The sequence below is a fragment of the Salmo salar genome, chromosome ssa03 (genome assembly GCF_905237065.1).
Source record: "Salmo salar chromosome ssa03, Ssal_v3.1, whole genome shotgun sequence".
NCBI classification, from domain to species: Eukaryota; Metazoa; Chordata; class Actinopteri; order Salmoniformes; family Salmonidae; genus Salmo; species Salmo salar.
The window spans coordinates 62035693-62058037 of NC_059444.1; the positions used below are offsets into that span (position 1 = coordinate 62035693).

Consider the following 22345-nt stretch of genomic DNA (forward strand, 5'->3'; position numbering starts at 1 on the left):
GCTTCCTGCATTTGCACTGAGAGACGTCTTGGTTGTTCCCTCTAGGTACAGTATGTTTACATGTGACGTAGTGGCAGGCACGTTACACCATCCTCCTGGGTCACGCTCAGCACAATGTTCAGAAAGAAATATACGATTCAGAACAAAAATCCCTCTCTGTAGAAGAACAAACCACGTCAGCTCTATTCACGTCATGACATTTCTATCTGCTACTGAAAGTGGCCCTGGTTTAGGCTGAATGTGAGCTCCTGGGCTACTGCTTGATTGGCTCAGGTTCTCCTGCCCTCTGCTGTGAGGGCTGTGAGTGGTGGGGATGAGAGTGGGAGTGACAGTAGGAACAGTGAGACCCAGGCAGGGTTCTGACAGTGGGCACCGGCCACATAGGGGTTAACAGGGGAGGACGTGAAGAGCAGTCAGGTAGGGCTGCTACTACAGATCAGAGAGATATGCAGCCCAGCCCAGGGCGGCGGATGCACTGCAGGCAGAGAGGAGCAGGTCTGAATACAGGGTTGAACCAAGAGCAGTGGAGCAGAGTTGAGCTCAGCTAAGCGGAGCACAGACACACGTCCACAGGAGTGTGAACTGTGAACATGGTCCTCTCCATCACACACTGCGGGTCGCGCAACGACTCACTGGACCGTTTAGACACCGCTTGCGCACACATCTGCAAACATCATCGGACTGGACATGTACCGAATGTACCGTACATGCTAACAACCACATCCCAGAGAGGGATACGTACACATGTAGACCGTGACCACGCAACACAGAGAACATACGACATCCCCTGTGGAGTACGGATGTTAGCCATGGTCCCCCTGGTGTCCCAGGCAGGAAGGCAGCTCACCATGTGAAGGCTTCGGCAGTCCACCAGGGCAGTGAGCTGATGCAGGCCGATCTCTGTGGTGTTCAGCACCCCCTGGATCTGTTCTAGATCCCCCTGCAAGACACACACAAACACTTTAAAAAACAGGGCCAGGTCTACATTTAACACAGCAAATTAGGCCAGACCACTGTCTCAGTCAGCGTGTGTGTGTGTGTGTGTGTGTGTGTGTGAGATATACTGGCAGTACTTAATTGTGGTGTCCTACTTAAACTAGTAAAGAAGGTTGGTATGACGTCAACAAAAGTAGAGAGTCTGCGAAACTTTGAGAAAACTCCCAAACCAGAACAGAGTCAGCAACCCTGACGCCTCGTGCAGACAGACTCCAGGGTTTTAATGGTGCGCACCACATTCCATTGAAATGAAGGTACTTCCTCCGAACCTCAAACTTAGGCTATAACGCCGTCTGTCTGCACGAGGTGTAATAACAAACCACGTCCTGATTCTCCTGTGGGCTGTAACGGCCGGCAGAGAACAGCGTCTGTCCAGAGGTCTATTTGAAATGACTATATGGGACATGAGTGTTGATGGAGTTCTACATCTCTGGAAGCCCAACAGAATGTGAAAGGTTCCCATGAACTCAGCATTTTGTCTCTTCACCGTGCCACTGAAGTATGCTCTGTGCACACAGTGGAAAGATCAGCGCTGGACAATACAACACAGGGCTGTACAGAGGAGGCCAGTGAAAGTAACAGGAGCACAACGCAAAGGTGACGTGTCAGCAGACTTTTGTGGCCTGGTGCACTCGTCTCCTCTCTCTCTCTGCCTCTTGGTCCTTTGGTTCCATTCAGTGGACTGTTCAACCCTTAGAATTGCTACAATAGTACAGCCGGTGTATCCAGACCAGGGGGAAGGCAGGGTGTGTTTGTGTGGCGTGACTGAGCCAGCAGGTATACAGTAGTATCAGTACACCGGCAGGTGGCGTTCACAGCAGGAAGTAAAGTGATGGATCTCAGGAGTCAGGATGCACACCTTGGTTTGGGGGTACTCTCTGGTGGCCGAGCGGAGCAGCTCAGACACGTCGTCCTGCATCTCCACTAAGGCTTTGTGGCTCCCGGACAACTTCTACAACACAAGAGGGAAACACAACCGCCTGCATCAGACATGGCATTGAGTACTGCGCTACTTGTTCAATGTCGGCACATTGACACCTTGTACCTGTGAGATAAATTATATATCAACCCTTTTTCTTAGCAGATGTAGCTGTGATAGCTAGCCTGGGCTTGTGCTGCACTGAGAAGAGGGGAAGAAAATACTACCGTCCATTAAAAGCAAGTCACGGATAGGGTCTTACGGTAGGCTCTTCAAATATTTGACACTTGCAGTGGCCTTAGTGGCTGTTTCGCAGTTCTACATTTACACCTCCGGGAAAAGCTGACATTTGGCCTAAAAGATGAAAGGCACAGGGAGTTTGTGCACTCTGTTCTGTCTCTCCCAGCACGACCACTCCTCTCTAGGTGGACTGGTACAGAGTGTACGTCATAATATGCTTTTTGTGACCCAAAAACAGTCTTCTTTGAACAAAAAGCTTTTCTGGGAGATATGTTTGTCAGTAAACATCTACTGTACATCAATGTTTTGCGACACTTTAATTAGTCAATTAAAAGCTACAAAGTCTAAGTGAAAAGACGATATTTTCCCTCTGAAGTAGCTGTTGTTGACTAGTCTTACTCTTATTAAGATGATATGTTTTGGCCAGCAGGCAGAACATGTTCTAATGACGTCATTTCCACCAACTTCACCCGCTGGGTTAAAGCTGCTGCTTTTTAGGCCGAGGAGTTGGTGTGAAATGTTCATCTGAGACGGCAGTCCACAGATGAATCTATAAAGGCTGCACGTGATCATCATCGCCCTTCCTTTTCGTCCAATGGGATCATCTCATTCACACGCAGAGGTCATTCGGAGGTCATAGACGAGTGAGAAGATATGTGCGTACGTTATACTGTGTGCAAGGTAGCGAGACGCATTAGCTAGATGAGTCATCTCAGTAGATGAGATAAATTATAACCCGCATCAAAGTTACATGTTAGCCTGATTCACGCATATACTGTACACTGAAAAAGATATGAATACTAAACATGTTAGAAAACCAACATCCCTGCTGCCTGTGAGGCCTATATCAAAGCGCTTTGCTAAAATATAATGGCCAGTGTAAGTCTGTTTGAAGTAGCCTACCTGTTGGAATGGGTTGGTTTGGCCCACACTGCATGTCATGTAGTACTGCAAAATGTCTGTGGAAAAACACACACAACAGGCCTGGATCAGATGATGTGAGCAGTACCGCAGACAACCTCAGTCTAGTTAGTTTTGGTAGTACAGAGACACTACTATAAGGTGAATTGCATTACCACATTCTCACAGAGGACATCATGTTTTCTCCAACCATTTCCCCTGTGAAAGCAGGTCCTTTAGGAGCTGCAGTATGTGGGAGCTCTCATTCACCACCATGGTGACTTACTGGATACTATTTCAATTCCCTAACCTTGACATCCCATAGCCTTTATATGCCACTGCCTGAAGCAGTGCCCAGCCTACTGAATGTCAGCTGGGAACCCCATAACCTACAGCGATGTGGTATCATCTCAGGTCAGCTTCCCCAGAGAGAGACAGACAGAGATAAGGTTATCTTTGGGGCTGCTTTTCTGAAGAGGGTGAATAATGATCTTTGGGAGGGCCTGCAGAGTAATCAATGGCTACCGATTAGCTGGGGGCTCGTGAGGAGACTGGGGGCTCGTGAGGAGAGGAGACTGGGGGCTCGTGAGGAGAGGAGACTGGGGTTGCGTCTCTAATTGGCACCCTACACCCTGGTCAATAGTAGTGCGTTATATAGGGAATAGGGTGCCATTTGGGGCAGAACCTGGGTCGATGGGGACAGTTCAGAGCTCCGTAAACAATGCTAATGGGTTAGCTAGCAGCACGGTCAGGTACACTGTGCCAGTAGGATTAACAGTATCCTGCTTTAGGGAACTCAATCTGGGACGGTGTGAGAAGGAGACATGTATTCTCACTCACACACTCATGCAATTTAATAAATAATGATATTTGGGAGTTCGTGACTCAAACAGAGCACAGGTTTGAATCAGAGTGGCTCTACTTCTGGTCCCCAGTATTACTCAGAGAATATCACCAGCACCACCAACATAACACATGGCATCCTATTTCTGATGTCACACTGGTCTGTGACGTTCACCGATTACCACACAGTCAAATGGGTTCCGGATATACCGCACTGCACCCACGCACGCACGCACGCACGCACGCACGCACACACACACACAGAGTGGTAGAGAGAAGAGCAAGTCTGCTCTGGTTATGGATGCGCCAGTTCATTCTGCCGTAGCTACTCTAAACTGAGCTCCCTCCCTGTGAGTCTCATAAACAGTGTAATTATGGCACTGACAAGGGAAATGAACTGCTCATTCAATTATATCCTTGGATGGCCATATACAACAGGCTGAATAGAAGACCTCTCATTTACGGCTTGTCATAGCGTTTAAAGCAGCCAGTCAGAGACGACAGACTCATAACTTATCTTTGTGGGAGCTGCAATAATTTGGTTCAGGATTATACTCACACAATGGCGGTGATGTAAAAGAGAAAGAATGGCCGAAACATTAAGCAGAAAGCGGGAGAATAGAACAGTCTTTCTGTTGGGGCTAGGACAGGGCAGTAAAGATAGACATATTACAGCCAGCGAGGAACAATAACATGAATATTGGAAACAGAGCTGTTGAAATGATTCCCAGAGAGACCTCAATGCTGCAGAGTGAGTTTACCAGGGCAAAATAAACAGGAAATCGTGTGCAGTAATAAAACCAACTGCTTGTCCGGGGCGGCCACTTCCTTCTCCTGACGACAGGTATGAAATAAGGACAGAACGCAATAAAGGTAATGAAAAGGACGACCTTTTCAAAGGCTGCCTTTTGCAGATTGAGAACAACAACCTTAGGGGTGGAAGGCAAGGTCATTCTTAGGGGTCACAATCATGTACTGGACACCATGTTGAAGAGAGAGAGAGACTCTGAGTCATATCACCAATAGCGTAACAATTTAAAATCAAGTCTTGCAATGCCACATAAATGTTCAGCTCGCTTCTAAGTCTAAACCACCTTACATTCTTTTGAAATAATTTCCATTGCTGCTTTTAAAAACACACAGGCATGTTAACACGCAGGGAAAACAGAACACAGTAACAACCCTGAATGCCTGAGTCCAGCCTCAAGGCAGTGGGTGAAGATACTGTACTGAACAGAGATGAGATGACGCACATACAGTTGAAGTCGGAAGTTTACATACACCTTAGCCAAATACATTATAAATTCAGTTTTTCACAATTCCTGACATTTAATCCTAGTAAAAATTCCCTGTCTTAGGTCAGTTAGGATCACCACTTTATTTTAAGAATGTGAAATGTCAGAATAATAGTAGAGAGTGATTTATTTCAGCTTTTATTTCTTTCATCACATTCCCAGTGGGTTAGAAGTTTACATACACTCAATTAGTATTTGGTAGCAATGCCTTTAAATTGTTTAACTTGGGTCAAACGTTACGGATAGCCTTCCACAAGCTTCCCACAATAAGTTGGGTGAATTTTGGCCCATTCCTCCTGACAGAGCTGGTGTAACTGAGTCAGGTTTGTATGCCTCCTTGCTCACACACGCTTTTTCAGTTCTGCCCACAAATTTTCTATGAGATTGAGGTCAGGGCTGTGTGATGGCCACTCCAATACCTTGACTTTGTTGTCCTTAAGCCATTTTGCAACAACTTTGGAAGTATGCTTGGGGTCATTGTCCATTTGGAAGACCCATTTGCAACAAAGCTTTAACTTCCTGACTGATGTCTTGAGATGTTGGTTCAATATATCCACATCATTTTCCTCCCTCATGGTGCCATCTATTTTGTGAAGTGCACCAGTCCCTCCTGCAGCAAAGCACCCCCACAACATGATGCTGCCACCCCATGTGCTTCACGGTTGGGATGGTGTTCTTCAGCTTGCAAGCATCCTACTTTTTCCTCCAAACATAACGATGGTCATTATGGCCAAACAGTTCTATTTTTGTTTCATCAGACCAGAGGACATTTCTCCAAAAAGTACAATCTTTGTCCCCATGTGCAGTTGCAAACCGTAGTCTGGCTTTTTTCATGGCGGTATTGGAGCAGTGGCTTCTTCCTTGCTGAGCGGCCTTTCAGGTTATGTTGATATAGGACTCGTTTTCCTGTGGATATAGATACTTTTGTACCGGTTTCCTCCAGCATCTTCACAAGGTCCTTTGCTGTTGTTCTGGGATTGATTTGCACTTTTCGCTACAAAGTACGTTCATGTCTAGGAGACAGAACGCGTCTCCTTCCTGAGCGGTATGACGGCTGCGTGGTCCCATGGTGTTTATACTTGCGTACTATTGTTTGTACAGATGAACGTGGTACCTTCAGGCATTTGGAAATTGCTCCCAAGGAGGTCTTGGCTGATTTCTTTGGATTTTCCCATGATGTCAAGCAAAGAGAGGCTGAGTTTGAATTGACTCAAATTATGTCAATTAGCCTATCAGAAGCTTCTAAAGCCATGATACCGTTTTCTGGAATTTTCCAAGCTGTTTAAAAGGCACAGTCAACTTAGTTTATGTAAACTTCTGACCCACTGGAATTGTGATACATTGAATTATAAGTGAAATAATCTGCCTGTAAACAATTGTTGGAAAAATTACTTGTGTCATGCACAAAGTAGATGTCCTAACCGACTTGCCAAAACTATAGTTTGTTAACAAGAAATGTGTGGAGTGGTTGAAAAACAAGTTTTAATGACTCCGAAGTGTATGTAAACTTCCGACTACAACTGTAGGCCTTAACAACAGTTCCACTAGCCAGGATCTACAGTTAATGTCGGCTTTCTTTACTGGAGCTCCTCCTCTAGTGTTCCTATTGGGAGTAGGCAGAGAGGGCTTAACAACGACAGAGTAGAGAGCTCTATTCTCTGCAGCAATGACTTGACAACGGAGAGGGAAAGCTGGAGCGGCGATTTAGAAAGAGGATGACACTAACCGGGCACTCGTGATGGGGGGAAAACATTGTTAGTCGATACAGTTACATATCGTGGTATTTCTGACGATATATCATATAGTTTTGACAATATTGCAATAATAGTATTTTTACTTCATAGCTTATTTTGTGAAATATGGAGCCAATTTGTTTTCAGCACTTTTATTTCCATGACTGCTCAAAACTTGTTTTCTCATGGCTCCCTTGTGAGAATCGGAAGGCACCTAAGTATCGTGATTATATCGTCCCTGGCAATTCCCAGCCCTACTGGTGACTGTGTCAAATGATGCAGTACTTTTCCACAGATACCGTCGACTGCAGTAGGAACAAACACACACACACCCACCCACTCTGCCTGCCTTCTTCACCATAACGTGTCTCTCCTCACCCCCCCTCCTCCACTGGTCTTATCTCAGTCACACACACACACTACTTCACACACCCCTGGCTCCATCTCTCTCCTCATCATGGGACCAGATTGGCCAATTACGCCACAGGCCGCATTAGACACTGAAAATGCAGCGCAGCCCGTCACCCCTGGCTTGTCTGCCCGACCACAGATGCTCTATGGGTAATTTATTGAGTCCTATTACAGGTTTGAGGAGGTAGCTCATGCACCCCAGCCCAGGTCCATAAATCTGAAAGCAATACATTTCACCGCTGGCCAGAGAAAAGAAAAAGGTTTATTTCTCTCTCCCCAGGGTGGGATGGGGAATTGATTGAGCATCAAAGTGATTAGGCTTGTCTGGCACATATTAAAGCGCTTTAGGCATTTGTGTCGTTGCTCTGTCATTATTTCTGCATCATATCCCAGCGTGCATGTTACTGAAGAGAATGAATACAATCATTTGTCAGCTATCAAAAACATCCTCCAGATGAGTACCCGACGACAAAAGAAACACTCATTGTATCAAACAGTGTTAAAGCCACACTTTTCATTGGTGTTATGCATTTCCCCCTACAACGATTTTCTACAACTGTTGTAGTGTTCTGTCAAGTTGAAGAGAGAACGCAATTCATAGTCAGCAGACGGTTCTCCTCCAAAACAAACAGGATATGAAAGCTTACGTGACTGTGAGAAATCTAACAAAAACTTGCCTCTCAGCAATCTTGCACAAAACAACTTAGAAGTACAGTTAGACGTGAATCTCAGACAGCCGTGTCTGAACTTCACTTTATGATTGATCTCACAATAAACATGACAAATCTAAGACACTGACGATCCTCTTAATGAATCTATACCTTTATTGAGCACTCCATACTGTTCGGTCATTTGGGTGACAAACATGTCAGGAGCAACGCAGAAGTCACTGGAGGTCTGCAGAGAGGGAGTAAAACACATTCACACAGTGGGGAAAAACCAAACAGTCAGAAAGCACAACAGGACATTTCCCAACAACACAGTAGTTAGAATAATGAGAATGTTTAGTCTGTAGGATAATCAGTCTCACTGGAAGCTTCCATCAGGAGATAATAAAGATCACATGCACCATCGTATCACGAAAGGAAGACGAGGCGGGGTCATCTCTGATTCATATGCAGGGGAGGGAATTATCCATTTGAAATGGTGTGGGAGGGGGATTTGCATAAAGACAGATCCCACTGGGTCCTAAATATTTGATAAAAGGCATGCTGCGCACAATGAACGGCACACTGTACCAGCTATAAATTGTAGTAGCGAGTCTGCCTCGCAATTGTCCCTAGATAAACTTGGCAAGTGTTAACAAACCTAACTTCATGAATCATACTGATAAAAGTACCTTATGCCAAACATTCTATTTTGTTCAGTGTCAGCTGGCCCACTGCAGTGACTCAGGTAAAAGGTTTTACAGGTTCTAACTCCCACACTACTGGGACTGAGCTCTGGGTTCCAAGCCTCAACATAGAGATATAGAGCCATGTTCCCATGGAGACACTCACGGCAGACACAGCCAACTCCAGACCCAGAGAGGCCCAGCTGATGACCAGAGCCAGGATGCCCAGAAGACACACTCTGGGGAAGGAGAGAGAAAGAGAGAGAGAGGGAGGACAGAGGTTAGAACAGGACTGCCGCCCAGAAGAAATATCAGCCCGCACAGAGACGCACGAGACTGAACTTCACTCAACTTTACTACAGATTCACCCCGTTAGTTTACACTATCAACGTTTCCCTCTACTGTGGGAATTGTGATCGAATCAACATAATATTGGTGCCTTTCAATGCAACATACCGGGAAAAAAAACGTCTGAGATTTTGTTATAGGCAGAGCGCATCGGAGGAGGATTCTATTGCATTGACAGGCACGAGCGACCGCGAGTAGATGCACTTGTTTTGCAATCAAAGTGGATAACCGCATGTATCCGCGTGCACATTTTAGGGCTGACCCCATTTAGTAGACTGGTTGATTGTTTGGTCGACCGAGATTTTTGTTTTTTTAATTATCATCATTGTTTACAAGACATCTGTCTAATTGGCACCTGTCTGAGTGGACTAATCCATTGTGGAGGCCGTGGGGATGGCACAGTCCATCAATAAGACGTGCTACTGAAATTGTATATGGTTATATTACATAAGAACAATGCTGCAACACTAATAAACATATTACTTTATAACAAATGAGCATACTCCTGCGTTGGATAGAGGTCGCTGTCCGTGGTTCTGAAATATCAGTACGCTGTTGAATTGGTGCTTTTCCTAAACCATGTTGCTATGTGCATAATAGCAAAGTAAAGCAGCATATGTGGGAGGCAGCAGCAGAGTTCGGAGACGAGAAAACAGCCCTTGCCTTAATTGTCTAAGAAAAGTGAGGAGAGAGGAAACGCCATCTTAATTAGGTCTGTAATCAATAGTCGTAAATGTTAAATGGGATTGGCTTTATAAATCACCGATATACATCTACAGAAATAAGACAGATCCTGCTTCTGTTGCCTGTTTGAGTGTTTGTTTAATAGCCTACTGATTCCGTGAGCACCAAGCCTCACGCAACCACAACAAGTCGGATAAACAATTTCACAAATTGGGCTGTTTTTAAATCTACCCTATGCTGTAATAAAGTCTTTACACATTCTTTTTGTTAGAACAGCCTCTCTGGTATTATTTATTTAGTGTTTACACGGTTCCAAATTGTCCGAAAAATTATATTTATAATAATAATTAAAATGAAAATAATAATAATAGCAACCCTCCTTTTTCTTGATCTCTTTGTTATTATTACTATTATGATCATCATTATAATAATAAGTAATGTCATTGTCATTAGTAGGCTTAGTATAGCAGTCTTGTATAACCACCATCAAGCTGTAGGTCTAAGAGTGCATCCTGTTTAGTCTTAATACAGTAACTCACTGAGGACTAGATTTCAATAGTTATATAGGCTACAGCACTGTATCAATCAATCATTCAGCTGTTCATGTCATCACACGAGTCATTAATGATTTGAAATGCAAATCAAGCATTTTAGTTAAATAAAATAAAGCACTCAGTGCTTGCTCCTTAACTTATTTTTATTGATCTGCAGTATTTTCCACAACTAGTGAAATTTATTCCACACATCTGACTTCCCCTTTACCTCCTGAGCAACCAGTAAACATTCCGGTTTCAAGTTTATTTGTCACGTCCTCTGCATCCCTTTTGCTGCCACATGTTACGGTGTTCAGAGTTTGTTACAACTAATTGATTGATGTAATTATGATATGCTATAGGTCAGGCCTTATTGGTCATGTGCATGCGATGCATACATGTGTCACGTTAAGAGCAAGGGTCAAGGGAATGTTTTTCCTAAACAAATGAGGGATTTAGATAACAGAATTTTTCAGTCAGAAATGGTTATAATTATGTTGCATCTTCAACAACACGGACAGATCGATGAACTCTGTTGATGTTATGTGGTGGTCGCTGCAGCAGGGAGAAGAGAGACAACGAGTGCTAGTCACGCAGTCATTCGCTGTCATTTCTTTAAAAACACAAGAGCAGCAAGTCTGAGCCCGGTCTGGCACAATCAAATCAACTGCGGTCGGACTCCCTCTAGTCATTTGTGTGTCTTAATTATTTCATCAAACAGTGTGCTTAAAGCATCAGACAAGCTCAGTGCATATCGTTGATTTGATTAAAACAAACGATGTGTCTATATATGAAAAATACACTTTTAAAAATTCTGACCAATAGAGTGGTCGAAAGAACAGATGGCTCTTGGTCGACAAAGTTTATTATAATTTTTTCTCTTTGCTAGTTAGTGCGCTTTTAGCCCAATTATACTGTAGCACATTTTTGGTAAGCAATGGGGGAGTGATTTCTTCCTACAAGAGCACAAAACTATTGATGAAAAAAAAAAAACGATAGTTATATATCTGGATATAATTTTGGGGATATTTTGTATCGTTTTGACAATGTCGCAATATTATTTTTGCGCTAGTTGGCTGTACCTGCACAACTCCAGTACTTGTCCTTCATAGCTGCTTCTCAATCTTCTTTATAAATAGGGAGCCCATTAGTTTTATTTCCATGTCTGTTCAAAACTCATTTTCCATGGCTCTCCCTTGTGAGCAATATGTTCGGAACGCCAAATCGCAATAAAATCACAGTATCGAATCACTAATACATATAGAATCGTGAGAACCGCAATAAATATCATATTGGCAATATTGCATTGTGATGTCCTTGGCAATTCCCAGCCTTCACAAAATGTGTACATTTCTAGCAATCTTTGAAAAGCGAGTCAGGTAAAGATCTTTTTTTTATGGCTTCAAGGGGCAATGTTGTATTTTAAGACAGACTTGAATAAGCTAAGTAGGCAATATGCAGAGGGCAGAATACATTTTTGTCTGATCCTCTGAAATAATAATACCGTTATGGGAATAATAATGCATTTTATTTTGTAAAGTGGCCTCAACACAATACAACAACAGTTCCAGTCACCTCCTTGTCTGAAGAACAAGTGGCTAAACAGGTTAATGTCAAGCCCTGCATGTTTTCAAAAGTGTCATGGAATGTAGGCCTGTATCATAGAACAGTTATTTCAATAGTTATTTCCATGTTAAAATGTTATGGGATGCACTCTGGTAGAACGACATTATGATCAAATGGCCACAGCAGCCCACTTGGCCACAGCAGCCCACTTGGCCACTGTTAAAAAAAAATAAAAAATAAAACTGGGTACAGCCTCAGATCACACAGTAAACACACACTGGAAGTTGCACAGAATTTTCATAACGTTCAAGTTTGCTCCCAGCAGACAAATGTTCTCAACGCCGCAAAACAATTGAGGGAACATTGCCTTGGATTGGGAGTTGCTTAGCCTTAACACCAAACGATGGCTATTACACATTATGCCTGATCTAAATAAAATGCTGGAGGGTTTAATGTTGAGCTATGAAAAAGGAAATCTTGATTTCAACCCTAAACACCCACAGGGACTTGGGATAATGTTTCCCTCATCTCACAAGGAGAGTTGGGGTTAATTATGTTAGAGGAAGTACCCCTTCATTGGTCTCTAGGCAGGGCTTGAGGATGACCTGGGTCTGATTCACTGAGGATGCGTGAGATAAAAGGACATAGGAGGGATAGGAGAGGGGGACCTGGGGGAACCATAAAGCCCGACACTCTGGAACTGACTCACATGATAATGAGCCACCCAAACTGACCCCGCTGTATCCACAGACACAGATCATTAAATTAAATAGAAGGGGAGGGACTGAAGAGGAGGACAGGCCATGCTGAGTCTGTGTCCTTGATGCCTTTTAAAAAGGATCTAACATACTTTCCAGCAGAGTTGTCAAGAGTTGAGACAGAGGAATCTTCTGAGAGATTAGTTTTAATGCACGTGCCAAATGGACTGTGACTGGCTGACACTTAATGAAGCGTGAATTCGTCTCACATCATCGCAATGACAAGGTTGTTCAGCGTACAGTCAAAAGTCATTTGCAACGGGCGAACAAAGTGATAATTGAGATAAAACTTGACAGGTTTGAGGCTTTCATTTTGTTTAAATAATTCATAATTAGCATGACAATTGCTATAAATATATGGCCTAGCAGAATATGGACCCCCTCCCCACAGTTCTTTTGGTTCACTCCCTCACATGGTAGGACTCACCCAATAAGTGTTCCCTTGGAGTTGCGAATGAGGCCAAACAGCACCAGCAGGCAGATGAGGATGTTGAAAAGCAGCAGTCCTAAGTATCCCAGCCACCTGAGGTGGAAAACAACAATAACAACAGTCACGAAACCAACACCCAACCACAAACACAACAGAACTATAGACCGACTGACTGAAGAAACCCCAACACAGTACAGCAAGAAGAAGAAGTTGTTATCTTTGAACACATCACATTAGTACTGCTAAAGAAATCAAAAGGATACAAACATGGGGATTGCTTGAAACATACATGAAACAAAAAGGAGATGCGATTTTGAAGTCCACGTCTCCTGCGAGATGCTGAGTGAGGAAGTGTTTGAGATGTCAAGAGGAAGTAGCAGGGAGGGTCGGCTGCAGAATCGGACTGATTTAAATGTAAAGGCCTTTCTACTGTTGACTGCAGTCATCTCTGTTAACTACTTTCACATTCATACAGATCCAACTGAACATCACTGACTGGCTGGCTGGACGGTCTCACCAGGAGACCAACTATCCAACTGTCAAATGTACTGAGGATATATGAACTATCTTACACTGCAGGGTCGTTAACACCAGTTACAGGAGGGAGGGAGGACTGTGCTGTGGGTTTTATCTAGTGTCTCCTCCCACTAAATGGTTCATTTGAAGGGTTTTCCCAGACAACTGAGGTCTGTTGTGGTTCATATTAGCCTTTTCTGAGTATCAACTGAGATGATTCTCTCTCCAAAAGGCCTAGCGGTAGAATTATGCAGCATGGCACCAGCATAAACATAAATCTATGAGGGATGATGTACTGATCACGTAAACTGCTAATCCTGTAGTGCAGGATTCCTCTGAGTGGAAGCTGTACATGTAGTTCTGTTCACACTCCATTAAACCCATGTTGCTGTGAGCTCCTGTATGTAAATGAGGCAGCAGCAAAAGTAGCTAATAATAAAAACTCCCTAATACCCAACTTGAAATACAAGCAATGTGTCATACACCATGACAGGAAAACAAACTCCAACTACATTCACCTACAATAGACAAACGATGCAGTAAAACAAACAAGCCTCAGTTCTGGTGATGGTTTTGGTGAACAATAGAAATTGTATGTCCTGAGATGTCATGTATTGAGTCTACCAGTCTGTCCATCTCTCACCTGTACCAGTCGTAGAGCTCGATGTTGACAGCCAGCTCCTCCAGGGAGATGTCTCTGTTGCCCCAGAAGGGGATCTCCACCATCTGCCTCACCAGCTCATCCAGCTGGCCCTGCACCTTCTGGATGATAGACAGATAGTCTGTGTGCTTGGCGTACTGGCCCTCCAGCTGCCCCAGACTGCCATCCACCGTCTGCTTCAGGGAGCCCGTGCTGTCTGATACCTAGGTAGTAGGCACAGGGAGGGACACCCAAGGTCACAAACAACCCACTCCTTATGGGGATAGACAAAATCAATAGTGTTTATTATATTATATCGTATCTATTTGGGGCTAGCAGGGGAATCGTTGCTCCTTATAGGTGATCAACAGTATGATAACTGTGAATGGTGGGCCCAGCCAATGTTATGGCTGTGACAGAGATTTTGCTGAGGTGTCATTGTTTCATTGGGAGTTCTGAGTATTACCAGTTTCTGCACTCCTGCCACCGTGCGGTTGGCGTGGCGCAGGGAGTACGTCAGCCTGTTCACTCCGTCACAGGTCTCGCCGTTCCCATAGAAACCAACAGCAATGCCGGCGCTGAAGGGGAGACAAAGGGGAGGAGAGGAAGTGGTTAGGAGGAGGAAGAGGGGTCGGCAGACAGACAGACGTAGGGGGTAGGCGGGTGAACCCTGCATCAACCCTGCCAGGGATAGATGCTCCTAAACAGGCAGCATTGAGCTCCAGCAGAAAGCCTATGCAGAGTCCATAGCAACCAAGAGGAATGGGTCAGCAATGCCCAGAGCACCACGCCAAAGCTGACAAAGGCTGCATTGACACAGGACATCAACCCTTGCCCATTCATGGAGGCCGGAGATTATAGGGGGAGCCGTCCTGGCTATGACAAAGACCTACTGCCTGCCAGCTAGTGCTAGACCAGTGGTTCCCAACCAGGAGTACCAGGAGCCCTAAGGGTACTTGGCCTATCCACAGGGGTACTTGAGAAGACTCATGAGACCATAGGCCTACTGGTAAAATGCACATGAGGGGGTACTTCAGGGGTACTCCAGGCAGAGCAAAATTCAGATGGTGGTACAGTAACCAAAAAAGGATATTGCCAACTCTAATGCATTTGATTCCACTTGGGAACCATTGCGCTAGAGTGGTTCCCAAGTGGAATCAAATGCATTAGGAGGTGGCAATATCCAACGCACGTATCATCTAATTATTTACACAAACATTCTGATTATTAGCTACCAATTAAAAGCTGATACCAGTAGGCCTTTAGAAGTCTGTGTTGTACTTTAGATTAGAATGCAATTGAATTTTGTTCAACAGTGAAACCCAAGAAACTCAGTAGGAACTGAAGACCTGGTGAGAGTGGGACTGTTGCTCAATACATGTGGGGGGTAATCAATTGAATCAACAACGAGAACGATATCAGGGGGTAGCTTTGTCTAAGGAGGAGTTGTCACTACTTTTAACCTCTTTCCCCTTTGGGAAACAAATACCTCACCACCAGGTGTCACTACAGCATCTCTCTCTCTCAATTCAATTTGCTTTAAATCGGCATGACGTAAAAATGTACATATTGCCAAAGCTTACTTTGGAGATTTACAATATTAACATAATTAAAATAATAAATATTCTCTCCTATTGTGAGCAGTTCAATAGGCTTCACAATCACTGCCTCCCTGTTGACAGAGAGACTGCCGAGCCAGACCAAACAATAGCCTATTGACCATATGGTCACTCTCAGCTGAACACATGCAAACTGGAGGAGCGTTCCATGTGTACAGCAGCTTGTTGAAGGACAGTCCATTTACAGTTCACACACACGTGACATCAGATGGAGGACAGGCTCCATACAGAGAGTCCTTCAGCGCTATAAACTAAAGCAAATAGGCCGATATCATGATGACATCATTATAAGGCAGTTGGAGAGACTGTACAAGCAAGATGGAAGGAGGTCCGAGGGCAGTGTATCAAAAGAGACATGCTGGTCAAACAGACTGGCTTATAACAGGATATTGCAGGATTGTATTGCAGGATTTCAAAGCTTCACTGCCATTATCCTACAGTATGTTTAAAGCAGTTACGTTCAGTTGAGGTTCTCAGACAGACGTCATCTTCCTAAGGCTATGGTTACATGGTTTCCTGCAGCCGTAGCAGAGTTCCCATCATTCCTGCAAGGCAGTACATCTGCCAGGATGATCTGTATAGGGTGTGGGTCTGGGGTAAAGGCCAAACAAATGGCTCCTCTGGCATTGATAATCATCTAGCTTGTTCAGCACCAATGGAGCCAAGACTAGGCCATTGCAGTAGTAGTAACCAAAACTTTGAACATTTCAAAAGAGATGTTTGAGTGTCATGTATTTAAGGCTGCAGCAATAACTAGGCTATATCAACAGAAACTAGGCTTACTCAACACAATGTCTCAGTTGAAGTAGAGAATCTTCAAGGACAGATGCGGAGAATATCTCTGAACAAAGAGTCAAACTGAATTCTACGATGCCGCCACAGCAACAGTGATATCACATTTTGATGTACCATCAATGACTTATGAAATTGCCATGGCAACCACTTTTCAGCAACGTTAAAGCTGTACAATACGACAATTACCTCAGGGAGGGGAGAAAGAAGCAGAGTCAATCATTATAGACATAAGACAAGGTAAACTACTTCAGAACAAACCTGGAGTAAGACATTCAATCATCCCCTGCATTTGATCATATTACTCCAGTGCTAGCCTCCCTACACTGGCTTCCTGTTAAGGCAAGGGCTGATTTCAAGGTTTTACTGCTAACCTACAAAGCATTACATGGGCTTGCTCCTACCTATCTTTCCGATTTGGTCCTGCCGTACATACCTACACGTACGCTACGGTTACAAGACGCAGGCCTCCTTATTGTCCCTAGAACTTCTAAGCAAACGGCTGGAGGTAGGGCTTTCTCCTATAGAGCTCCATTTTTATGGAATGGTCTGCCTACCAATGTGAGAGACGCAGACTCGGTCTCAACCTTTAAGTCTTTACTGAAGACTTATCTCTTCAGTAGGTCCTATGATTAAGTATAGTCTGGCCCAGGAGTGTGAAGGTGAACGGAAAGGCTGGAGCAACGAACCGCCCTTGCTGTCTCTGCCTTGCCGGTTCCCCTCTTTCCACTGGGATTCTCTGCCTCTAACCCTTTTACAGGGGCTGAGTCACTGGCTTACTGGTGTTCTTCCATGCCGTCCATGGGAGGGGTGCGTCACTTGAGTGGGTTGAGTCACTGACGTGGTCTTCCTGTCTGGGTTGGCGCCCCCCTTGGGTTGTGCCATGGCGGAGATCGTTGTGGGCTATACTCGGCCTTGTCTTAGGACGGTAAGTTGGTGGTTTGAGACATCCCTCTAGTGGTGTGGGGGCTGTGCTTTGGCAAAGTGGGTGGGGTTATATCCTGCCTGTTTGGCCCTGTCCGGGGTTTCATCGGATGGGGCCACAGTGTCTTCTGATCCCTCCTGTCTCAGCCTCCAGTATTTATGCTGCAGTAGTTTATGTGTCGGGGGCTAGGGTCAGTCTGTTACATCTGGAGTATTTCTCTTGTCCTATCCGGTGTCCTGTGTGAATTTAAATATGCTCTTTCTAATTCTCTCTTTTTCTGTCTTTCTCTCGGAGGACCTGAGCCCTAGGACCATGCCTCAGGACTACCTGGTATGATGACTCCTTGCTGTCCCCAGTCCACCTGGCCGTGCTGCTGCTCCAGTTTCAACTGTTCTGCCTGCGGCTATGGAACCCTGACCTGTTCACCGGACGTGCTTGTTGCACCCTCGACAACTACTATGATTATTATTATTTGACCATGCTGGTCATTTATGAACATTTTAACATCTTGACCATGTTCTGTTATAATATCCACCCTGCACAGCCAGAAGAGGACTGGCCACCCCTCATAGCCTGGTTCCTCTCTAGGTTTCTTCCTAGGTTTTTGGCCTTTCTAGGGAGTTTTTCCTAGGGAGTTTTTCCTAGCCACCGTGCTTCTTTCACATGCTTTGCTTGCTGTTTGGGGTTTTAGGCTGGGTTTCTGTACAGCACTTTGAGATATCAGCTGATGTACGAAGGGCTATATAAAAATACATTTGATTTGATAAAATCTATAGACAAAGTGTCAAAAGCGTTCCACAGGGATGCTGGCCCATGTTGATTCCAATGCTTCCCACAGTTGTGTCAAGTTGGCTGGACACAAACCGTTCTTGACACAAACCGGTGCGCCTGGCACCAAGTACCATAACTCGTTCAAAGGCACTTAAATCTTTTGTCTTGCCCATTCACCTTCAATGGCACACATACACAATCCACATCTCAATTGTCTCCAGGCTTAAAAATCCTTCTTTAACCTGTCTTCTCCCCTTCGTCTACACTGATTGAAGTGGATTTAATAAGTGACATCAATAAGGCATCATAGCTTTCACCTGGATAGTCTATGCTATGGAAAGTGCATGGGGTTCTTAATGTTTTGTACACTCAGTGTATACTGTGAAGACTAAGCTGATCTAGCCCTCCAACGCTGTCTAGACAACGTGTGAAAAAAACAGACTTCAACGAACCACCCTACCAATAAGATTAATATAATATCAAATGTTCACCACCCCCCCATAAAACCAAGCAGTGAATTTGAAGCTCAGATCTTTCCATTTTTAAAAGCAGGTCTGTATAGGCTTAACTCTTTGTGCCTGTGACATAACATCCCCAGTCCCTCGCCCCAGTCCTCTTTACACAAGAGCATCTGACGTCAGACGGGATTAAATCAAATGTCATGTTGACATGGGAAACAACTCCTGTTAAAATGGGAGCCAGTCCACTCCTCTTCACTTTGCATCCAATGAGTGGATGGGATTGGCCATTTCCTGAACTGCTGCTAGCTAGGGCAATCTCTTCCTCTCATACTCTGAAGGATGGAAAGGTGAGCTGGAGCTATGGGTTTGTGTTCAGGGCAAACAAAGCAAACTGTGGTGGAAACGTAGAACAGGAAACACAGCCAGAGTTTTAATACAACAACCACCACACAAGTTTGTTGGTTTAGTGTTCTCCTCGACCACCCTGATAGCTTAGGAGTTTGTAATGTTTCCTAGACACATCCGGTTTGTGTCGTTCATATTACACCCCCGTGCTGTTTCACAGAAATGTACAGAGCGTTGTTGTTTCTCTCACTGTAAGGTCAGTGATTCAGGACTGCCAAAGCAGCCAGACAACATGACTTAAGTGCTTCATGTTTAGGTGTTCAAAAAGAAAACGCCAGAAATGACATATGAGTTCCATCTCCCTGTCATCGACCAGCACAGTGAGTTAACAGCAGGCTGAAGACAAACCAGAGAGATGTTATCGCACACTCTATGTCAAGCCTAAAACCGGATTTACATGAAAGGCAGTTCTGCTTCCTGGGCTCTTCCTGGGATTTTAATTATGCAAGCAGCAACAACTCCTTTGATCTCGACAACCTCAAGTTTCGCAGCCAAAATGTAACAGAGTGACAGAGGATGGGCATGTGACTGCGAGGACTCCCTCAAATCATGAGCTTGTGCAAGACTTCAGTAACCAAAAAAATGCATCGAGATTCTCTCAAGTTTCATGACAGTTGGACCATAAACTTACACTGCCTGTCATTCACGTGGCATTAAACTGAATTGACATACCTGATGCGGCATTTTTACTCATTGCTCTAATCCCACTTTCCCCACGCTCTCACCACACACACACACACAACGACACAGACGATGACGACGACACACTGGGAGAGAGTAATTGTCATGCAGCCCACATGCTCATCAAGTCTCCATGCTTTTGTGAGCCGCTCTGCAGTGATTTCAGCTGAATCCAACAAGATGGCTCTGAACTGATCCAACTCAGGGGGAGTGAAAACATGACTCAGAGAAGCCCAGTGTTAAAATGGATGTGACAAAAACAGAAAGATTCCACAATTGAGTCAGCAAGAAGCTCATGCTTGGCTTTCACAAGCTCTCCCAAATAATTTAACTCTTTATTGGGGATATGGAAGCTTTTAATGTGTCTCTCTCTTGGGCGTCCTCCATTTGTAAGACATTTCTCAGTTTTCTGCATGCGTGGGAGTTCTTCGCTCTGCTCTCATGTTGTTCTTCCCTTTCTCACGACTCCTCTGAGACTGTATGCTTATACAAGTATCTGGCCTAACAGTCAAATCCCAGAGGATTACTTACATAGTATTATTCTATATATTTATTTATTTAACCTTTATTTAACTAGGCAAGTCAGTTAAGAACAAATTATTATTTACAATGATGGCCTCTCATCTATACATGAGACAACAGGCTTTGTTTCCAGGCAGATACGGAGTGGAATTTTGTTTTAGGCTGTGTTTTCACACCTCCACAATGCTGAACATAAACTGCACAAAGCAGATGGTTGGATTCTTAAAAAGGTGTCCTTGAACGCAGCGCAATACAGAAAACTGTCTTATTGCATTTATTAGGGTGGACCCATGAAGAGCCGATGCCTCTTTTTCCATGTGGTCAACAGGTGAACAGGGAAACATTGAAAAAGATCACGAGCAGAAGATATCGGCCCTTTTTAATGTCTGTCTGTCTGTCCTTCCTTCTCCTGTCACTTGCCATGAGGCCATTTTGCTCTGCGTTTGTGGCTGCTTTCCTATTTCCGCTTTGATCATCTATGTACGAGCTACAGACAGTGACTGTCCACAGTTTGCCGTCTGTGTGTCCATCTGTCCGTCCCTAAATGAGTAGAACGACTTCCATTTCAGCGCCTTGAGACTCCTGGCTGGGCCTCTGTGTAGACAACGATGCCATAATCTGAGAAGTGCTAAACAAATAGAGGAAACAGACTAAACTGTTTACTTGTTTGGGTGGCCTGGGGGCTGAACCCACAACACAAAGCTCATGTTTTCTAAATTACAGCTGAAGGAGCTGTTTCCTCATCCTCCCATATCTTTATTGGCAGATTATTAAACACACAATACAAAGTGCATGACAGTTAAGATTCTCTGTTACAAAACCACCCACTACTTTGGTTACTGTTTATCATTAATGGCAGACCGGATTTGTTTTCTCCCCCTCCAAAAGGGCTTCCATGCACACAGACTAGGGATGGGCATTTGAAATATTTTCCCTATTCGAATAATATATGAATATATATAGTATTTTTTTTAATCGTATATACGGATAGTCGAAATACATGTGTTTTTGTGTGAAACTTTTGTAAAACTCTGTTTGCTGCTGTAGCAGGGGGATGGGCAGGGGTCAGTGTGGGTGAGACCGCGCTGCCCTTCCTTGTCTACAAGTACAACAACTCCTAGCCCAGAGTGGAACCCAGGTCTAAGCTTATAACGTATACCCACCTTGAGAGTTATGTCCCACCCCGCTGTTGGCTTTTCATTTGAAGGGGTGGTGGTGGCATCAAACTATTTGATTGAACACTTTCTTGGGCACTGCTCGGCCATGCACACTGCAACCTTTCCATCAGAACCATCTACCGATTACGGATACAGTCCAACGCGGGACACGTGCTGCTATAACAGGTACAGTCATTGTACTAATCTCTCACGCTTCTCCTATGTAATGCCCTACAATGGAACATTAACTGTATACGTGACGGCGAGCTTCAGATTAAACAACAGTCTAACTTCCGTCATTTCTATTCCTTTATGCATTGATTAGAAATGTCCCCACTCACCTGCTAGGGTACATATCTAGCCTCTGACTGTAGTGCCGCTTTGATTGCCTCACAATAAACCAAATCAAACTTTGTCACATGCGCCGAATACAACAAGTGTAGACTTGACCGTGAATTGCTTACTTACAAGCCCTTAACCAACAGTGCAGTTTAAGACAAAGAAAATATTTACCAAGTAGACTAAAATAAAAAGTAACACAATAAGAATAACAAGGCTGTATACACCGGTACCGAGTCAGTGTGCAGGGGTACAGGCTAGTTGAGGTAATCTGTACATGTAGGTGGGGGCAAAGTGACTATGCATAGGTAACAAACAAACAGCGAGTAGCAGCAGTGTACATGGTGGGGGGGGGGGGGGGGTCAATGTAAATAGTCCGGTGGCGATTTTATGAATTGTTCAGCAGTCTTATGGCTTGGGGGTAGAAGCTGTTGAGGAGCCTTTTGGTCCTAGACTTGGCGCTCCGGCACCGCTTGCCGTGCGGTAGCACAGAAAACAGTCTATAACTTGGGTGACTGGAGTCTGACA

At 44.4% G+C, this 22345-nt stretch overlaps 1 protein-coding gene across 2 annotated transcripts in view; it reads right to left on the minus strand.

The window, feature by feature from the left end:
* Positions 1-22345, minus strand: part of ttyh3a (tweety family member 3a) — a 64015-nt gene that overhangs the window by 16277 nt on the left and 25393 nt on the right. For both annotated transcript variants that reach the window (XM_014193067.2, XM_014193068.2), the window contains exons 3-10: positions 14612-14723; positions 14149-14369; positions 12987-13082; positions 8837-8909; positions 8159-8234; positions 3059-3114; positions 1856-1948; positions 848-940 (exon numbers count right to left, since the gene is read on the minus strand). In XM_014193067.2, the coding sequence (XP_014048542.2) occupies positions 848-940; positions 1856-1948; positions 3059-3114; positions 8159-8234; positions 8837-8909; positions 12987-13082; positions 14149-14369; positions 14612-14723 (820 nt within the window). The remainder of the gene's footprint in view (positions 1-847; positions 941-1855; positions 1949-3058; positions 3115-8158; positions 8235-8836; positions 8910-12986; positions 13083-14148; positions 14370-14611; positions 14724-22345) is intronic.